We start from the raw sequence: 21,184 nt of genomic DNA, 5'->3' as shown, positions 1-21,184 counted from the left end.
TTGTAATCTAATATCACGATAATATCAGCGAAGAATCAATTGACATTTTTTTAAAAAAAAACATTTAACATTATGGTCCCAAATTTTAGGTCATCAACCCAAATTTGGCCAAAAAAATTTCAATGGTGTTGACAAGAATTTGCGCGGTTCAATCGAAGCCTCTGAGAAAATCCATCAAAACTTTACGAAGCCGAATTGAATCGTTCGGAATCTCAGCTATTGCCAAAATCGATTTGCATCCTTGAAGAGTAGGAAATGGCGTGTTCAGTAAGTTTACAAATCCACGTCTTTAACATTTTTTTCCTTCCTGTGTCGTCATTTTCGTAATCATTCATTCAATTTCAGTTTTGACATAAAATGTACATTGTTATACTTGATATGAGATTCAAATTGTAAAGACTATTAGGAACATATAGTTTGATTTGTCTGTTTATCTTCTGATTTGAGCATGCTCTGAAACCACTGAACGGATGCCTTTGGAATCCTCGTAAGATTGTTCTTGTAGTCGACGTAGTAGAGTCCAAATCGAACAGTATATCCCATGTTCCACTCCCAATTATCCAGTAGCGACCACGCAAAGTAGCCTTGGACATTGCAGCCTTCTTGCCTGCATTAATTTATAGATATCAAAAGAACTATTGATCATGAATCAATCTAGTGAGACTTCATCAAATCAAGGATTAGCAGTGTTATCACCTAATAGCACTGGATAGATTTGATAGGTAATCTATATGGTATCTTATTCTCTTATCATCCTGTAGTGCCTTTTCTAAAGGTATGGACCGTTTGTTTGGATCATCCATGCCTGTCAGAACGAGTTGAAACTTGTTGTAAGTTTGTGAAAGTTGAGTACAAAGTTCCAACTATCATTACTCACCGTTCTCTGTTATAATCACTGGTGGGTTCCCATACTTATATTTCAAATAAATTGCCAATTTCCGGATTCCCCATGGAACAATACGTAACCAGCGGGAAGCTGCCTGGAAAAGGAAGAATGCATCAGCTCACTTCAATTGGAATATATAAGAGAATTCCTGGGATCTAGATGTCTTTGAGACGTACTCTTTCTCCGATGGTAGAGACGCCTTTGTGTGCTGCAGTAGAGCATACGTAGAATAAAGAGAGATTACCTTCTACTTTCGATTTGTAACCATACACGTACAAATTGCAAATTTGTGTGTGCAAATATTGAATATGGATAAGAGGATTGGGTCTAAAAGCTTACGAGTAGTAATGACATTAGAATCTGATGAAGCATCATTGAATATTAGTTTTCGAATCCCGATCCTATCATTTCGAGCATACAAGGAGGTGTAGTGGTTCATGCCAATGAAATCCAGGGTTCCTGTGAGGAACTTTGCAGTTACACGTGATATTTTTGGTAGTCTTCCCCCCACAAGTCTTCTCATTGAAGGAGGATATTTGCCAAAGAAAAGTGGATCGAGAAACCTGAAAATTTTCAAGGTCGTTTCATCAAATTCCTGAATTCAATGTCTGGTCAAGTGCCATCACTTAATTAATGGGGGTGAACAATTACCATCCAATTTCAAAATCAAGGGCTCTGAGTGCTGCTTCTTTGTTCTCGTCATTTTCAGATAATGGTTCATACCATATGGCATCTAATGCTATTCCTATCTGACCTCCTTGTCTTTTCTAGGAGACAAAAAACATATAACATGTTAAATTCTTAACTTATGATTTAGCATGTACATGCAGTAAAGTTCTAAAGTAGTTTTTAAAAAAAAAGAAGAAGAAGAAGAAGTTAGCATACGTACCTTGAAATGATTTCCGTAACTCTGATAAGCAGCAGCATGAGACAAGAGAATATTATGTGCCACTATATATGGTTCAGAGGATGAATTTCCCTTCTTGCATAATATATGACCCAAAAAAGAACATCTACCAGGAGCTTGAATTCCTAGGTCATAGCTTTTTATTGAGTAACCATGTGGTTCATTGAAGGTGATCCAGTGCTTCACTCTATCACCAAATGCTTGAAAGCATGTAACGGCATAATGTTCAAAATCTTTTCTACGAGGAAGGGAGCTTGTTATCAATTGATCATCATTTCTGCGCAATGGTATGTTATGTAGTTCAATTGTACTTACACTATCCTTCTGCTCAGCCATCCTTCGTACTTGTCTTCAAGCACTTGAGGAAGATCCCAATGGTAAAGAGTTACAAAAGGTTGGATTCCTTGTTAAGGGAAAATTCTACTTCAGTGATGATATATATCACTAACCGGAAAATTGAATTTTGAGAAATAGTTTAATAGATGACCTTTTTCTAGCAAAGCATCTATAAAATTGTTGTAATAGTTTATGGCATCTGCGTTGGGCTTTCCTGTCCCATCTGTAAAAAGTTTCTCACAGGCAGTTAATGGCATATTTTTGGTAAGGAATATAGTTAGGTTTTACTTTCAACATTTGAACAATTTCTTACTTGGAAAGATTCTTGGCCATGAGATTGAGAATCTGTAGGCATCCATTCCCATATCTTTCATCAGCTGTATATCGTCCTGACCATAATTATTAATCTAGTTAGGAACAAGTAATGAAATCCCAAATTGATTAATAAATAAATTTAACTGTGACAGATGTCTTTATACTTCCATTATTATATCTTACAGTTGGTTGGTCATTAAACCATTATTCATAAAGTTTATTCTACTTTACAATGCTTAAATTATTACAGTAAAACATTAGGCACTCTTATCCTGCATATGTTGTCATTGTCTTGGCCCTTCTGTTGCATATGTTGATCTCTCAACATACTCATCTCTCTCTCTCTCTCTCTTCACCTTAAATCTGTGGTATTGGTCAACAGTCCTGTCTGCATTGCTGAAGTCTAGTATTCTTCCTATAGAATGCATCACAAGAAGTACCATTTTACTTACTAATAGGATGAATTATAGTTTATTCAAACTAGTCTTGCGTAGTAAAAGAAGTTTCCCATCAAATTTATACTTGCCTGGTTCCTTCACAAATGTATCCCATATGCTGGCACCTCGATTTCCTTCATCTACAGCCCCTTCAAACTGCAATAAAATTTGCTCTCCCTATCTTTTCATATTGTTTGAAACCAAATGAAGGGAAAAAGTAGCTACGGATTCCTCCTTACCTGGTATGCCGATGCTGCAGTTCCAAATATGAAGCCATCTGGAAAATCAGCTCTGCTTAGACATTCAGAATTGGTAAAGAATTGAATAATCAGCAAGGAAATCAGAATGATTCTCATAGGGAGAAGTATTGACTGCTGATGAGAAGATGTACTACTCTCAGGTTGTTCTGTTTCAATTCCCCAAATCATTCTTTAGATCATTACTTCTAACTTCGATTGGAAAAGGTAAAATAATTTGATAGAAACGTAAACATGATATGAACAGAAAAGGATAGAAAGATTTGGTGAATTTTGAAAGGAGATGCGTGTAATGTAATATGTCATTCAGTTCTTTCACGTTTTGGAATCTATATGCAGTTGGAGATATCATCAAATATGTCAATAAAGAAGAGAAAAGAGATAGGAAGGAATATAGAGATGACACATCCTGCAAGCAAAAGATATTAGAAGAAAAGGGCTTCAAGTGGCGTGTCTGTGGAGAAGAAGCTCAAGTTTGTAAAGCTTTGAAGCGTTTCAATTTGATGAAGCCAAGCCAACAACCGCAAGAACTGGTCGGTTTGCTTTGAAAGGTAAGTCCTCTTTTTTTCTCTCTTTTTTTAATTTTTATTGATTAATATTGAATCCAATAAATAGATTCTTTTTTTGCGTTTTGGATATTAACAATGATGTGTCATTACTATATTACAAAAGGTGGTGGTGATTATTATATCATCCTTCCACGGAAATAATGGAGAAAATAGGGAGATAAGGTCAAGAGAAAGAGAGTATGTTGGAGGGGGGATTTCTAATAGGAAGAAGCTAAATTTGGGCCCATGCAAAATCTTTCAGTTAAGAGTTTTGATTTCTTAAAATTGTGCTTTTTGGACCAATCCTAAGATTGCCCATTGGCTTCTCTTTTGACAAAAAGAGGGGGAAAATTGATATCTTGGCCATTTCGTAAGGCTATAATGTTTGAGAATTTTTTTTTTTTTTTTTTTTTTTTTTTAAATTTTAAAAATAATAATAATTTGGCTTTATTGTTTAAAAATTTTCAATTTAGTCCTAATATATTTTTCTAACTATATATTTAAATTTGTTGGTAACAAACTTATACAGTATGGTACTTATATTAAGAGGAATTAGGTCACCTAATTTTTAAAATAGAATTAGACTTTTTTTCTCTAAAGTGATTTTACTCTTTTTTTTTTTTTTTTTTCATACTCATTAAGTACATTAAATTTTAACATTTTTCAATCAAAAGAAGATAACATGGTCAAAACTAATGGACTCAGTTGAAATTGAAACAATATAAAAACATTAAGTAAAAGTATATATTTATTTCATGGCAATAAATAAGGTTGCATCTAATCCTATACATCTTATTTTCTTACATAGTAAAAAGTTTTTTTAAAAAAACATTTTAAAAAAATCTACCACGTGGTAGGTTTTAATTAGTTTTGGATTACATCTATATTTTTTTCTTATTTCATTGTCTTTTTTATCACTTTGACCTAAAAACATTTTCTTTGTAACGACCCGACTTTCTAGAACTTATATTAGGTCGATACTACATGCACATATAAATCTCAAAACGACTCTCTCATAATCTTAACCAAAATCAAAAGAATTTTATTAAATAAATAGTGAAAATCTTTGGTTGGGTCCCCTTGAAATAAAAATAAATTTCATGAAATTTTATAATAAAAAATTTCAAACAATGGAACTCTAAGTTCAAACTTCAAGACTGGAATTTAAAACGTCAAAACATGAAAAACATGAGTCGAAGCATCTCTCTGGTCCCAATGGCATGGTGACAGATTCCTTTTGTCATTTGTCGGTGTGTCTTTATCCTTCCTGAAAACATAACATAATAAAAAATAAGTATAAAATACTCAGTAAGTAACACCACTACCGGGGACAGGCTATGCATTTATGTCCAATAAATGCAACTTTCTAGTGAGACATGCAACAACCTCTATGAATCCTGGATGGTCATCTAATGGATAATTGAACCTGCCCTACCGCAGGTGAGATGTACCCACAAATCTCTGATGAAATCCCGAAGGAGATTACTGACCTCTGTTGAAGTCTTGAAGGAAATCACAACCTCTGGTGAATCCCGAATAAATTAGAAACCTCAGGTGAATCTAGAAAGAAACACAAACCTCTGGTAAAATTCCGAAGGAGATAACTAACCTCTAGTAAAATCCCGAAGGAGATCACTAACCTCTGGTGAAATTCCGTAAGAGATCAATAACCTCTGGTGAATTCCGAAGAAAACACAAACCTATGGTGAAATCCCAAATGAGATACTAATCTCTGGTGAATCTCGAAGGAGAACACTAACTTTTGGTGAATTTCGAAGAAAACACAAATCTCTGGTGAAGTCCCAAAGAAGATCGCTAACCTCTGATGAATCTCGAAGGAAACACAGACCTCTGGTGAAATCTCGAAGGAGATCACTAGCCTTTAGTGAAGTCCCGAAAATCACAACTTCTTGTGGGTACACGACTATGGATAGGGACAACTATCACTAACATAAATATCATGCAATAAAATCAGAGTCCCATAATCATGGAAATATATCATCATGCTCATGCATCCTTATAACATATCATATAAAACTTAGTATATACTTAGTCATCCTCATAACATATTTCATAAAATTCTAGATCATGCATATTCACATAACATACCTCAAGTAGAATTATCATTATGCTCATTATATTTTCTCTAAAATTATCCTGATAGTATCGCGCGGCACAAAGGCAGTTCCAGTAATAAAATTACTTACCTTGGAATTAAGTCTAAATAGCTAGCAATTCAACTTCGCAAAGCCTTGAATCCCAACACGTGGTTTGATCCAAAACTACTTTGAAGCTTCAAAATCAACACGATCCAATAATTATACCAAAATCAACCTTTTAGTCTAATGAACAACAACTTTAGATCTTCTAATCCAACCTCCAAAAATCACAATAAAGACAATAGTTAAGCCGACATTTAGTAGGTATCCAAAAATTCTCAACAAAGACCTCAAACCTTACAAAAAGAACGTTGAACAATTTTAATCTTGTCGAAAAGCAATATGGGAGTTTGTAAAACCTAATTCCAACATTAAAACAATATGGGTAAACCAAAACTTAAACCAAAATTTGATGATATTCAAGATCTTCCAAGAAAACCCATAAAACACCAAATAACTTACCCAAAATATTAATTTCGACGACAACGGTGCTAGCGGCGATAGCAACTATAGACAGGCGGCGGGCTCGGATGGCGTAAATTGTTTAGGCTAGCGGCTGGTTGTGAGGGTCTTGCATGGGGAGGGTTTGCGAGAGTGAGAGAAGGGGTTTCCAATTTTACAGATTCTATTCAACAGCGATTATGGATAATCCAGAGCTCCAAATAACGATCAACCGTTCAAAATGAGACCCTATATGTCTCGAACGGACTGACCAAATTTCAGCACGATCCAACGATTTAAACTTCGAAAATTGACAATTTTATGAAAGCTATCACTGAAAAACCGAACTGCTATCATTCTGTCTCTTTTTACTCTCCTTAAAATTTCAAATATCCCAATTCTTTCTCTTTTGTTTTTCATATTTTAAAAAAATAAATCAAATATTTTATTACAATATCTTTATAATCTCCAAAGATTATATTAAATTAATAAATCAATTGCCTTCTCAAATTACCTTAATTTAGGTAAAATTAAAGGATATAAAATCCATCAATTTGATACAAATTAAATCTTTCTGAATAATTAATTTAATTTAAAACCATATAAAATTAATGATCTCCTCGATTATTTTAAGTTGACTCCAAAATTCAAAAACTAAAAGAAATTAAAGTCCAACAATTGAAGATAATTAATCCTAATTTATTCGAATGTTACATTTTTGTTTGAAGTTGGAAATTCAAATCTTTCGCATTTTTTTTTTTTTACTAAAATAAGAATTTTAATATATATAGCTAAATTGTTAAGATGGTGGACAAATTATGGTTAATTTTTATTTTTAAGTGGTGTGATATCCTAATCAGTACACATGTTCAATCAAGTACACATTATTTTGATATTTTCTTTGCCCACCCATCAACTTGGCCCCTCGTCACTCCTTTCATCCTAACATTATAGAAAGATATTCTTTCATCATCATTACATCACTTCAACGAAACAACCTTAAAAAATATAAGGAAGTTTCATAATTTGAATAGGTGTATGTCCTACTACGACAGCGTTCCAATTCCTTATAAGGGGTTATTTGGAGCATTGAAATGATATAGAATGTAGGTAGTCCTGATATCTAGAGAGTTTTGATGTCTGAGGAGTTCTAATAGAGTATAAATGATCAAGTATGTTCAAGCATTGAGATGATATACGATACATATAAGGAAAATGACGGTGAGATACAAAACATGTTCGAAAAATGGACCCATAAACAATTAAAATCGGTGAGATGGGATAATGGGCCTTCAAACACTGAGATGATATAGTATAAGTGGGAATATACCATCTCATTTTGGACTTCCAAATAGCCCCTAAGTTTCTTCTATATGTTTTAGAATAATACTTTGATACAATTTTGTATGACTCATTCAAATGTCTATTGAATAAGCTGTCACGTTTCGAACATTTTTTAAATATTTTTTTTTTACTTGGGAATGAAAATCATGCATGAAGATTAGGGTAGCAAATATCTTTTTTGTTTTGTTTATGTAGTTACTATTAACGTCTTATAAATAGGTGAACCTCGTAGATCTTTTTTTAATGTAAAAAATGGATAAGCAGCCACCAGGGTCCCATTAGTTTTTGTCTCTTTTCTTCCCCACCCTACCATTTGTTTTAAGAAATTGAAGAAACAAGAGGCATATAAAATAAGAGAGGTCCAAATACTAATTGGTCAAACAGTGCACAAAACATCTAACAGGCTCATGTTTGCAAGGTTGAGAGGATTTTTTTTTTTTTTTTTTTTTTTAATTATTAATATTGTTTTCGAAACATTATTGAAGTATAGACTTTCTACATTACATAGATAGTCCTTATATAGAGCTAGTATTTTTAAAATGTCTTAAATTACTTTTTTTTTCCTTCATAAAACTTATTTACGAGTGTTTGTGGATTGGATTAGGTTGGGTTGAAGCACTATTTAATCCAATCTTGAAGTGTTTGGATTGGGATGGGTTGGTCGGGTCATTATTTAAAATTTTATTTAAAAAATAATAACATGTTAATATGGAAAATAATTTGTTTAATTATTTTCACATATTGAAATAAGATTAATAAATCAATTTTAATTTATATTATGAAAATTTATTTTCGAATTATTGGATAATAAATAATCTAAAAAATCATGAAATTAAGTTAAATTAAAATAAATATACGGATATATAATTGTATTGGAAGTAAAACATACCTTTTAATAAATAAGTTTGGGTTAGTACAGTTTGATTCGGGCGTATTTTAGGTGAATTCATTAACAACCAAACTCATTAAGTTTTCATTTTTTGAACCCAACCCAACCCAAACCGTACGCGTGGGTTGGGTTGATTTGGTTTTTCAGGTCATCGGATTTTTTTGACATTCTTGCTTACTATTTTTTAAAAATCAAGATATACCAAGAGTATAGATAATCAAAATTTTGCATTATGTTTTCAGATTCACTGATTTAAATATGTATTTGGTAGACAAATTAGATTTTATTTCTAAAATCAATTTTTCGAATTTTGTGATCTAAACTGTGCAAATTTTGAAACAACATTCGCCTAAAATTTTAATTTTCCCTATTTTGAATGCCTATTTTCGTGGGTTGTTGGCAGCCTATTTTTGTGGATTGTGGGTTTTTTTTATTATTAGATTTATTTTTTAAATTTGCATATTTGATTTTTAAATCATATACTTTTAATGTTTTTAACGTTTTGATAGATTAAACAAAGTAGGATGGGTGACAAGGATGGGTATACTCTTTTTATTATTCTTTTTTAGTTTGCTACGTGTCTTTTTAATTTTCCCTCTTCGTTCACTTTGATTATTATGTTGATGCATCCAATTATTGTGTTATACGGAGGTAGATACCGTTATGACGGATTCATTTTCATGTCCCTCCTGACACTAATATCAATCAACTTAGAGAGTGTATTGATGTTGAATTGCAATTTAATGTCAATCAAGTTATGTCTTGACTTACCATATACATGAATGGATTTATCTCTAAACTAAGTAGAATTGCAATAGACAATAACGTTGTTTGGTATATGTCAATTATTTCAAAAGTGTTAGTAAATGACGTGTGTATAATTATTGATGTTGACAATACGTCAAATACACAGTATATGCATAGTAATGTATGCAGTCTAATAGATGCAATTACAAACAAACTATTTGTTCAAAGTAGTGACGGTGACAAAAATATCATAGTGATAGTCGAAAGGATGTTAGGTATTGGATTTTGAGGAAGAGTGAGTAATGATGATTTAGGAAGAAAAAATAGAGTATTGAACGTTGTATTTATTGGGTGGGAGTTTATTTTTGTTTTCACATTGATTTTATTTTTGTTTGTTTCCAGCATTGTAATTGTGCATACACGGTCTAGGGACCTTTTTTGTTTTACCTTCATACGATATTTTTCTTTTTCTTTATTTTTTGGAATAATTTTGGATTCATTTCTAGTTGAAAATTCCTTCAATCTTAGGATTTGTGAATCATTAGATTGGATTCTAATTCCTATGTTTATGGTAGGTTCAAAATTTTTAATACATTTTGATTTTAAATATTTTGTAATTATGTTAGTGTTAGGAAGGGTATATCTGTCACTGTTTAAAATCAAATGATAATTATTTTGTGTTTAGACATTTTTTTTAATAGAATCTTAGTTTAGAAATTTTTCAAAATTACATCTATAAATTAAACATTTATCTAGTCGTTTCTTTTCAAATCCTTTACATGCCATGAGAAACTCTTTTTTTTAGGTGGAGCATTGAAAATAAATAAATAAATAAAGCCAAAAGTTTTCATCCATGTGCCTGTTTCCAAACAAAATGTTTCCTTATTTTGAAAAGGGAACTACACAAAATAAATAATAAATAAAAAAAGGAGCAGTTCGGCAAAATAAAAAACCAAAAAAACAATCAAACACAACAACAAACTATTGGTGTTTCTTAGGGGTGTTCTCATGGTTTGGGTTAGGTAAGGTCGAAAGACTTTTTAGATCCAATTATTCAATTGTTTCTTATAAATTTCTTCAATAAATAATCTGTATTAAAAAATAAACCCAACCCAACCCAAATATTAGTTCGGATTAATCAGGTCATTTATTTAAAATTTTATTCTAAAAAGAAGCCAAATATAAATATGTAAAAATCTAATTTAATTATTTCATATATTGAATTAAAATTAAATTCAATTTCAATTTATATAGTGAAAATTTTCTTTCTAAAATGCAAAGAAACTAGTTTTTGAAGAATAAATTATTCAGAAAAATATTGAAATTAGATAAAATTAAAATCAATATATGTATAAATGATTGTGTTATAAGTAATAAAAAATATTTTAAAATTAATAATAAATTCAATTTGTGACGATCATAAGTAAAAAGTTTATTCTTTAGTTATTGATAAACAATTTGTTGGATAATATTCAACTCATACAAATCTTGAAATCAATAGAGAAGATATAGGAGAGCACAATGGAATAACTTTCTCTGGGGAAGGTGATATCTTATAAGGTTCCATTTTGATCTAAAGAAATGAGGTTTCTTTTGTTTTGTTTGCATCCCGATAAGTTGAAGCCAAAACTCTTATTCTTTGTTGAGTAATAATTCAAAGGGATCAAATAGGAAATTATACTTTGAATTATAGAATTACAATGAAATATACGATCAACCAACATTTATCAAATTTGAAAAAGGGTCCGAAGAAAATTCCCTCACACGTGGAGCTTCCCTTTGTTGCCATTTAAACGTTGATCTTATGAAAATCCCTCGAGTCCAACAAAACCACATCTGGATCGACCTTGAAGAACACAATGGAGGTTAAAATTGTTAGAATCTTTGCTCTGATACTCAAATAAAAAAGGCAAAAGCATACCTAAAACCACTTGAACAATCAAACTTCTAAAGTTACCTCATAGCTTATAGCTGGGAAATCCTCGTAGCAAGAAAGCACTTCACAAATCCCATTTTTGGTGTAATTCGCTGAAATTGTGCGAGCAAGAAGCATGATTATCTTCTACAGAATGAAAGCAAATACCTTGGTTTTATGAATAAATATAGTTGAATTACTATAAGTTCTCCCATTTTTGGGATTTGGGAGTCGAAGATTTGGTGGGTCTTGTCGGTGAAAATGGTTGATTTGATCTGTGATTGAAGGGATTGACGTGAATAGCATCAAGGATGAGTAACCATATTATCAAAAGAGGGAGGAAAGGGATGGAATTGGATGTATTCATGAAATGCGAGTGCAGAAAAAATGGAAAAATGGAAACAAAGTATAAATTCGAATTCAAAGTATTTACCTGTTTTTTATTACAAGATATTTTCATGTTATCATAAAGTATTTACATTCAATGCTTAAATTTTGATTGATTTCAACCTAATTATAAACTGGGATGTCTTTCAGTTTATGTCGATTATTTCAAATGGGGTTTGTCAAATATTTTGAAATATAAGTTGAACCTACAAATACATTGTCTAGGAAGAATTGTAGATGTCTAGGTTTATCGATTTTGTTGATGTGAAGTCAATGTATCTAGCATTACGGTATTGATGTAGTAGAAACGTAGTAATCGTAGTGATCATTATTTTGATTCGATCCTCAATAGTTGTGGGTTTTACATTGTCACCGTTAAATCAAAGATTTAAGAACAATAGTAACTTGCAGAACTTATGTTTTCTGTTTTTAAATCAATTTTGATTTTTTTCCTACCTTTTGTTTTCTGTCCATAAAGGTTTTATTTAGACGTGTTAGTCTTTCTTTGGTCATTATCTTTTGATTTTGTAATCTAGAAATTTAGATTTTATTTGTTGTATTGATTTATTTTCATTAAATCTTCCTTTATTTTTTATCTTGAATTATTGGATTAGATTCGACAACTTTAGATTTTGCGTAGATTCTGCATTTAAATATGGTGTAATTCTGTTAATTATTAAGAAGAGTATATTTGTCCATATTTTCAATTAATTACCGTTTATTTAATTAAATATTTTAAATTTAGACATTTTTTTTAATAGAATATGTGTTTAGGCATTTTCCAAAAATGCCTTTTGAAATTAGACATCTGTCCAGTTACCTCAAGGAAAAATTGGAAAAATTGGTTAAAAGACCTATATTCAATACCCAAAATATATTTTTTTTTATCGATTTGACCTTTTGCTTACCTCATCATCAATCAATTTTACAAAATTACCAAGCTCCGATGAGTCCACACGAACAACTTTGGTTTTCTTCTTCTCTCCCTCTATTCAGTTTGTGTTCAGAGTGAGTAAGAAAACAAGATCGTGAGAAAAAGGGGAGAGAGGAGAGTAATCTATAAGAGGAAAGGGAGCAAGAGAGCGAGAGTGCAAGAGTGAGAAAAGCTTATTTTACATGCGTAAAACTCTCTTTTAGTAATTTCACCTGAATTTGACGTCAACAAGGAGGAATAGTAGATTTGGAAAAATAGCAAATCAACTTTCCTTTTGTAAAAATGGCAAAATAAATTAAAAAATAGTTAATTACAAAATTGTAAAAGTCTATACTACCCCTCAATCATTCATCTGAAATGTTATTATCTTATTAAGAAATATTATTAAATACATTGTAATTATAACATACTAACATACATTTAGGGTGTCAAAAACCATTAACCAATTCATCTTCCCAATGCCAAACCTTATTCAACACGAAACCATCCAAGAAATAGAGACATGCATCAATCAAAGTTCAAAATTGAAACCCACCGGTTGTTTCAACTTCTGAAAGCCAAAATCTACTACCTTATTAAGAAAGATTGTTAAATAAACTTTAATTAAAACATACCAACATACCTTTAGTATGTCGAAAATCACAAGCCAATTCACTTTCCAATGCTAAATTCTATTCAACACAAAACCCACAAAGAAATAGGAACACATGTCCATTAGAGTTGAAGATTGAAATCCACCAGTCTTTTCATCTTCTCAAAAACAAAATTCTTTTCCATCCATCACTTCAAAATCAATAATCGGAGAGTGAGCCTAATAGTGTACAATGTTGAGGAGTGAGAAAGGCTTCATCGACCTTCATCTGAGAGTGGAACCCGATAGTGTACAATGTTCGGTCAAATTTGTTGTTGATCGTTCTCCATCCGACAGTGATAAGTTCCTAAAATCGTAAGTCATGATAGTGGTTATTTTCATCTCACTTACCATTGAACAAAACCATTAATCTAGCCATGCAATAAGACAATAAAAAAAAAAAAAAAAAAAAACTAATTGCTATGTAATTACAAATTGACTATGCTCGTTTATAGCGTAATTTAATGAAATATAGGGTTGATTATGTGAATAAAGACAAGAAGGTATGAACTAAACACTATGACAAACAAATTTAGAATAAAGAATAAGATTCCAAATTTAAAAATAAAAATAATAAATAAATAAATAAATGAGATGTGGTATAAAATTTTATGTTTAAAAGAAATCTATGATAATGATAAAATAATTTTAAAACCATGAAATTTAGTTAAGATTAAGAGAAAATATAATATAAATATAATAGAAAAATTAATATAATAGTTAGAAAAATTAATATAATATGAGATCTTAAATTTCAAAACAATCTTTGAAGATAGAGCATCTACAAGATTTGAAAATCCAAAACATAGGAGATGGTTGAGATACAAAATTGGAATATAATATAAATAGTCAGTTAGAAAATTAATATAATATGATATTTTAAATTTGAACACAACTTTTAAAGATAGAACATCTATGGAATTTGAGCATTCAAAAGAATTTTTGAAGATAGAAGATACTTGGGATACTAATTTGGATTATTTTCTAATTAAATTACGAAATTTATGGCAAATTAACCGTATGAAAAGAAACACTTAATTGACGCTGAAAATCTAAAAGGATTTCAATAAAGCCCACATTATATATTCGATAAGTTCACGTCATTCACTAAATTGATGACAGAATTTCAAATTTGTGACCAATTAAGAGTTGACATGTGTCTCAAAGTGAAATTGAGGACAAATTCTGTGTTTTCATATGACGTCGATTGAATAAAATTAATTTCGACCAATTTGACACTATAATTTGGGCGTTGGCCCACCTTACGCCCAAATATGAGCTTAAGGTGGGCCTAAAACGCCAAAATAGGTCTAAAGACCCGGCTCAAGTAATTAGGCTCAAAGGCTAGACCCAAGTCCAATTAAATTAGGCCCAAAGATCAGACTCATGGGCCAATCAAGGCCAGGCCTAAGCCCATGAAACCTATCAGGGTTCTCTATAAATAAAGAACTCCTCTTATTTGCAAAGCCAGCAATTCTATAGAACTTATAGGAAATTCTCTACAATTAGAAGACTCATTCTGAATAAAGTCCTTTAAAGATTCAACCAATTCTATCTTCAAAGAGCCTAGAGAGAATTCACCAAAACTCCCAACTTCCAAGACTTCTACTTGTTCGGTACTTTTCTTCTTCAAGTCAAGCACATCCACCCAACTGATAGATAATCATAGGATCAAGTACTAGAGATCGAACCACATCGCATCAAATTAACCTCAACATCAACATCAACTCAAGTTCAACTCCACAAAACAAGTTTCTCCAGAAGCCTCGTGCGAACACTAATCCTCCAAGAATATCAACAAGCCCGAAGGTCGATCATTCAAGAACATCAACAAGCCCAAAGGCCAATCGTCCAAGAAGATCGTCAAGCCCAAAAGTCGATCATCCAAGAAAATCAACAAGCCCAAAGTCGATCACTCGAGAAGATTAACAAGTCCAAAAACCGATCATTCAAGAAGATCAACTAGTTTAAAAATTATAATTTATTTTGAAAGTATCAAAATACTATGTATTAGAGATTGTACTCACTTTCCACAAAATTAATACAAATACAAAGTTCAAGTTCCACGAAATAAATTTCTATTGAAATCTCGTGTGAACAATGAGAAAGTTAATTAGAAAAATTAATATAATACAATATTTTAAATTTCAAAACAACTTTTGAAGATAGAAAATCATAAAGATACTAATTTGGATTATTTTCAAATTAATTCACGAAATTTATGGCAAATTATATATTCGATAAGTTAACTAAAGTTGTTGGATTAATTACTTTTTAACTAAAAAGGCCGATGAGGCCATTTTAAGATTAAAATAAAAGTGACTCGGGTGCTACATATAAATTTTAACATATTCCAAAACAATTCCGTGTTTTGCTATTTTTTCAAATGAAAGTGTAATGTGTACTATATGACTGAATATCTCCTTTTTAAATTTTTAAATTTTTGACATTTTTCTTAGCTCTTCATGAAATAATTTTACAATTTTTCCATTATTTCTTCTTCTCCTTGTTCATATTCTTCTGGTGCACTTCTTCTCCCGTGCGATTATTTTCAATGAGACCATGCACCGGCTTTGGCGAGTCCATACAAGCAGCTTTGGCCTTCTTCTTCTTCTTCTTTCCCTCTATTCAGTTTGCGTTGCAGAGCGAGAGTAAGGGAGCAAGATCGTGAGAGAAAGGGAGAGAGGAGAGTGATCTCTGAGAGGAAAGAGAGTGGGAGAGCGAGAGTGAGAGTGCAAGAGCAAGAATAAGAAAGGAAGAAAGCTCATTTCGCATGCGCAAAGCTCTCTTTTGGTAGTTTTACCCAAATTTGATATAAACAAAAGATAAAAAAAAAAACCTCATTTTCAAAAAATAGGACAAATCTTATTTTTCTCACAAAATTTAGGTCATCCATTCCTACTTCCAAAACCTTTTATGATGCAAAACCATCTATGAGACTTTACTATAAATCTTAGGCTCTATTTAATCTTTCGCCATAATCATACAAAATCTTCGATGTTGAAGATCTCTTCTAAACCTTTGATGTCGGTAATGTGAACGAAAACTAACGTGATTAGTTGGTTGTTTTGACATATACTAGTAGGAATCCTTCAATTATTCGAGGTATATGTTCTTTATAGTAGCATGTATATATGTTCAAGATTGTTTGTCTTTGTATTTCTATATCACATACCCCTCATGTTTGGAATGTGAATGCTTATATGATCATTTTCTCTTTTATATATATATATATACTGAATTTCGATTGATTGAGAAAATTAAATATCTATACTAGACTACATATACGATATCTTTAGAAGTCATAAGATCAACTTTAGTATATACTCACTACTCACTAGCATGCATCTACAATATGCTTTAATTTATATGATTCAATACCACAAATTGTAGTTTATATACGTGCAAATATATTATATATCTTTGTTATGCTAACATTTGTGGCATATATGAATTCATATGTATGTTAAATAAATTTTGGTACATACATTAATATGCTTTCTATGCATATAATATTCATGTCATTCAAAATTAGGTCCATTTGGGTATAATTTACTATGGACTTAAATTGGTTTAGATTTTGGATTGAAGCGACTTTTTTTTTTCTTTTTGAACCATAAACGACTTTGATTACTTCGCATGATGCAATTTATAATGGGACTAGTTTCATAAATGGAATTCAAGCCCAAAATAGTAGCATATTGAGTACAAGAATAAAATAATTGCATATATAGAACAAAAAATGTTAAAAGACCAAAAAACTCACGTCCAGTCACTATTTCGCACGTTGTTTCTCGATTCTATCAGTGATAGCTTTCAATTTGAGAAATGTGCTATCCATATGTGTTAATAGGGAAGCCTGAAGGCTATTCTCGACCCTGTCAGGTGAGATGCCAACCATCTCTCCTTTAATTGAACACATTTGAGAAGTGTGCTATCAGTGGCTATCACTGATAACTGCTATCAGTGGTAGCTTTTCGATTTGAGAAGTGTGTTATCAATTGTTATCATTGATAGTTGCTATCAGCGATAGCTTTCAATTTGAGAAGTGTGTTATTAGTTGTTATCGTTGATAGCTACAATCAATGATACTACTATCAGTGATAGCTTTCAATTTAAGAAATATGCTATCAGTTGCTATGATTAATAGCTGCTATTAGTTACTATCAGTGAATATCACTTATAGCTGCTATTAATGATAGTAACTGATAGTTGTTATTAGTGATAATTTTCAATTCGAGAAATGTGCTATTAGTTGCTATCATTGATAGTTGTTATTAGTGATGTTGCTATTAGTTAGAGCTTTCAATTTGAGAAATGGGCTATCAGTTGCTATCACTGATTTGTTTCTATTAATGGTAGCTAAATAGTAGTTATCGTTGATATGTTTCTATCTGTAGTTGATGTTTTTTGTTGTTTGAATTTGATATCATGTTATACTTTGTTGGGATTAGTATCCTAAATCTCTTGTATTTTCGTGGCTTGTAAATTTTGTACAAACAAATTGTTATTAATAAAATAATTGTTATTTTATGATCATACACTCAATTCCAATAAACTAAGATCCTAGGTTATTTATGCATTTTAAACAAGTATGTAAAGACATACGGGTGGATCTTGTTTAAATAATAACCTAAATGGTTTGTAGTAGATAAATAAGGTTGGGTACCTTATCTTGGTGACACTACGGATACGGCCCGCTTTGTAGATGTTATAAGTATTGGAAAGTGCTACAAATGATCTGATCCTGATCATTCATGTGGAGACATGTGTACGGAGGTATCTTATATAAAGAGTTTGTATAAGACTGAACCATGAAATGGTTAGTCTCATTATATAACACTGTTAATAATAGAGACTTACATTTCACCAGGATGACTATAGGTGACATAACCTGAATCCTTAGTGAGTTGTGAACAAAGTCCTTTAATTTGTATGGGTGAGGGTGGTTAGATTGTCAACTCAATAAGCCTACCATTTTGGGGATTTGTCTGATTGGGGAGCTGGGAACACAACTACACAAGATAGAATTCACTCATTCACTGATATTGGGACAAGTAGATAAATTGTTCTCTTAAAGGCTGATTTCGGGGCTTAAACAATGCGGCCACACCCTCTCCTGGTTCGAGAGGACTTGGTCATAGTTGGACTATGACTTATTGTTCATTAGAGGAATCAGTGGTACTTAAGGAGTTAGATATAACTACAGGAGCAAAACGGTAATTCTGACCCAATTGTACTTACGAGCAATTATCTAATGGGCACAAAAATATATCTCTAGTGCGAATAGTGCAGCTCTCGATCTTTAATGGAACGACCAACAGTTAATGAAAGTTGGGTAATTTAATTGAAGAGTTTAATTAATTATTCAAATATCATTGGAGTTTCAATCGGCAGGTCCATAAGGTATTCTATGTAGCTCAACTGGATTTAATTGAGAATTAATTATTGGATTAATTTGAATTGTTTAAATTAAATGAGATAATTATTTATATATGATATAGTTAATTAAATTGATATATATATATATGTGTGTGTGTGTGTGTGTGTATGATATATAATTAATATAAAGTATTATGAGAGGAATTCAAATATGATTCGAATATTAATTATATGAATAAGATTCATGTAATTGAATTTAATATAAATATGATTTATGTTAAATATCATAAATAGTTGAGAGAAAATAAACCTATAGAGTATATTGTATTTGATACAATATGTAACTATAGGTTATGTGTTATATGCGAATTAAAAGAGAGGGAGATTAGTATTAATTTAATTAAAAGAGAGGGAGATACAACTCCCTCCCACTAATCTCTCAACCTAAACGTGCAGATGGAGTGAATGGAAGGTGAACATTGATGTTCTTCCTCAATTCTCTAAAGAAAAATAACATAGCCCACAATTCCTGTCAATTCTCAACCCTAAAGAATACAAGAGGCTCCATTTGTGGTGGTGTCCCAACTGGAAGATCGGATCGAGATCTATTTGAGTGAATATGCGAAGAAATGTTCTTCAAAAGTATGTTTCTTCTTCCAAATTCCTTATCCAATGCTGTAAAATTAAGATATTTTAATACATATCCTTATGCTATTTGTTCTGTAATTTTAACAATTATGTGAAATAAGAAAAATGAGAACGATCCTCACTTTCCGCATCGAAACCTTCATTGGTTCCATTCAGTTTGTAAATAATCAAGGTCTTTTGATTAATTTTTTGATACATGTAGTGTGTTTGTATGTCGTTATTGATGCATATAGGTATAGAATGATATCCTTCTATTTTTTTTATTTCAATCTTTTAATAAATGTTTCTAAAAATGGTGCAAACTTGAGGAGTAAAAAAAGTAATTTCTTTCAAATTCGTTTTCATATGCTATTTATATTTAAAATTTCGTTATAATAATCAAACTTGATGATTGACTTGTTGGTGTTAAGTCACTTATGAGTTAGGCACTTTCAAGTACTGGTTTGAAACTCAATCTCGCAATTCTTTTTTTTTTTTTAAATGATTCTAGTGGAAAATGAGAATATGAGAGAGAGAGAGTGGAATGTTTGGAGAGATGAGGAGATTGAGAATGGAAGCAAAAACTGGAGAAAAGAAAGAAAATAAAAAAAAAAAATCTAAGGAAGAAAAAAAATTAAAAAATTAAAAAAAATTGGAGAAAGGAATTTTTTTAAAAAAAGGAGAAAGAAAGTAAAATAAAAATGAAAAGATGAAAAAAAAAAGAAAAAGAAAAAGAGAACAAGAAAGGAAGAAAAGAAAGAAAAAAAAAGGGAGAAAATGAAAGAAAATTAAGGGGGAGAGAGAGAGAGAAAATAACACATGTAAAAAGATACGGGAGGGTAAGATTCAAAATTAGAAAAAAAAAATCAAAAGTTGACACATCAATACTTCCATATTTGCAAATATTTTAAAAATGTATTATATTTTTAGATTTTTTTTCTTTATTGCACTATCTATTACAAATATCCGTTTATAATTTCAGGTCCAATCAGATTAGTGGTCAAATTTATTGATTGTGGTCTATACTTAATTACCATATAATTCGATAAACTTATTGTTATCATCAGATGGCCATAAAGGAAACACGTGGAAATTTTTAGTTTGCCATTCATTAGTCACCAAAGTTTAGTTTAGGGTAGAGTTGGCAAAAATCTCCGTGGAGTCGGGTCCCCGCAGGAATTCCTTTAGAACTATAGGTTATATGTTATGCACCATTCCATATACAGTTTGTGTATTTATTTTGGTTATTATTAATAATAAATATATATTAATTTTATAAATATTTATATAATTATGTATATTACAAACAACAAATTAGGGATGGGTCCCCACAAGGACCCGTTTCCCCCGGTGGGGAATCCCCGTCCCCTTCCCTGTGGTGGGGAAGGAGGTGGGGATGAAGGAAAATACCCCGCGGGGACGGGGATGGGAAATCCTACCCACCACTCCGGTCCTGACCCCATTGCCAACCCTAATTTAGGGGCACTATAATTCTTAATTTTCCTTAAACAAATAAAATAGGTTGTTGTTATGACGTGTCAAATTTTAATTGCCTAAAATTTACCTATTTTCTTTTTTAATACCCATCCTTTTTTTTTCTTCTTAATTTAAAATAAAATGTCATTAAATTAAATAATTGTCTATTAGACTTCAAAACTACAATCCGTTACTAGTGTGCACACTAGGTATCTCTATAAGAGAATAATGTTTTTGGCTAATTTAAATTAACAACATTTTCAACTCTTTTCATTAGTCAATATAAGACTTATAATTAGGGGATGTACGTAGGCTGGGGTTGGGTTGTAACATATTTTTGGATCAATTTGAAAATTCAAGTGGATCAAATTGGCAATCCAAATTATCCAAATATGATCTCCAACCCAACCCTCAAATTTTAGGTTTGGTTGTTGGGTTATTATTTGTTTTCTTTCTAATTTAAAATACTTAAATTTACCTACAATACATATATGATAACTAAAATCTCATAAAACTCAATTCTTATATACTAGATATCTATAATATCTATTACAAACTTTATACAC

At 31.2% G+C, this 21,184-nt stretch overlaps 1 protein-coding gene, 1 long non-coding RNA gene and 1 pseudogene across 3 annotated transcripts; 1 reads left to right on the top strand and 2 right to left on the bottom strand.

Annotated features, from left to right (window-relative positions):
• Nucleotides 1-272: 272 nt before the first annotated feature.
• LOC120086081 (putative beta-glucosidase 41) lies at nt 273-4,035 on the bottom strand. 2 transcript variants are annotated; one of them, XM_039042515.1, is made up of 13 exons: nt 3,121-4,035; nt 2,971-3,037; nt 2,801-2,859; nt 2,443-2,518; nt 2,281-2,352; nt 2,109-2,196; nt 1,776-2,031; nt 1,538-1,653; nt 1,226-1,449; nt 1,063-1,094; nt 878-980; nt 697-805; nt 273-607 (listed from the first exon to the last, which is right to left on the bottom strand). In XM_039042515.1, exons 1-13 carry the CDS (start codon nt 3,307-3,309, stop codon nt 403-405), a joined length of 1,596 nt encoding a protein of 531 aa, XP_038898443.1. In that variant the 5' UTR covers nt 3,310-4,035; the 3' UTR covers nt 273-402. The 2 variants fall into 2 exon arrangements, with proteins under 2 accessions (XP_038898443.1, XP_038898444.1); XM_039042516.1 differs by lacking the exons at nt 2,971-3,037; nt 3,121-4,035 and having other exon boundaries at nt 2,693-2,834.
• LOC120086082 lies at nt 3,551-19,299 on the top strand. The gene is made up of 2 exons (XR_005484142.1): nt 3,551-3,689; nt 18,972-19,299. It is a non-coding gene; the product is annotated as an uncharacterized LOC120086082 (long non-coding RNA).
• LOC120087431 lies at nt 16,958-17,053 on the bottom strand (annotated as a pseudogene).
• Nucleotides 19,300-21,184: the final 1,885 nt, after the last annotated feature.

The sequence above is a fragment of the Benincasa hispida genome, chromosome 9, assembly GCF_009727055.1.
Source record: "Benincasa hispida cultivar B227 chromosome 9, ASM972705v1, whole genome shotgun sequence".
Lineage (NCBI taxonomy): Eukaryota > Viridiplantae > Streptophyta > Magnoliopsida > Cucurbitales > Cucurbitaceae > Benincasa > Benincasa hispida.
This window is presented reverse-complemented; position numbering and strand designations above follow the sequence as displayed.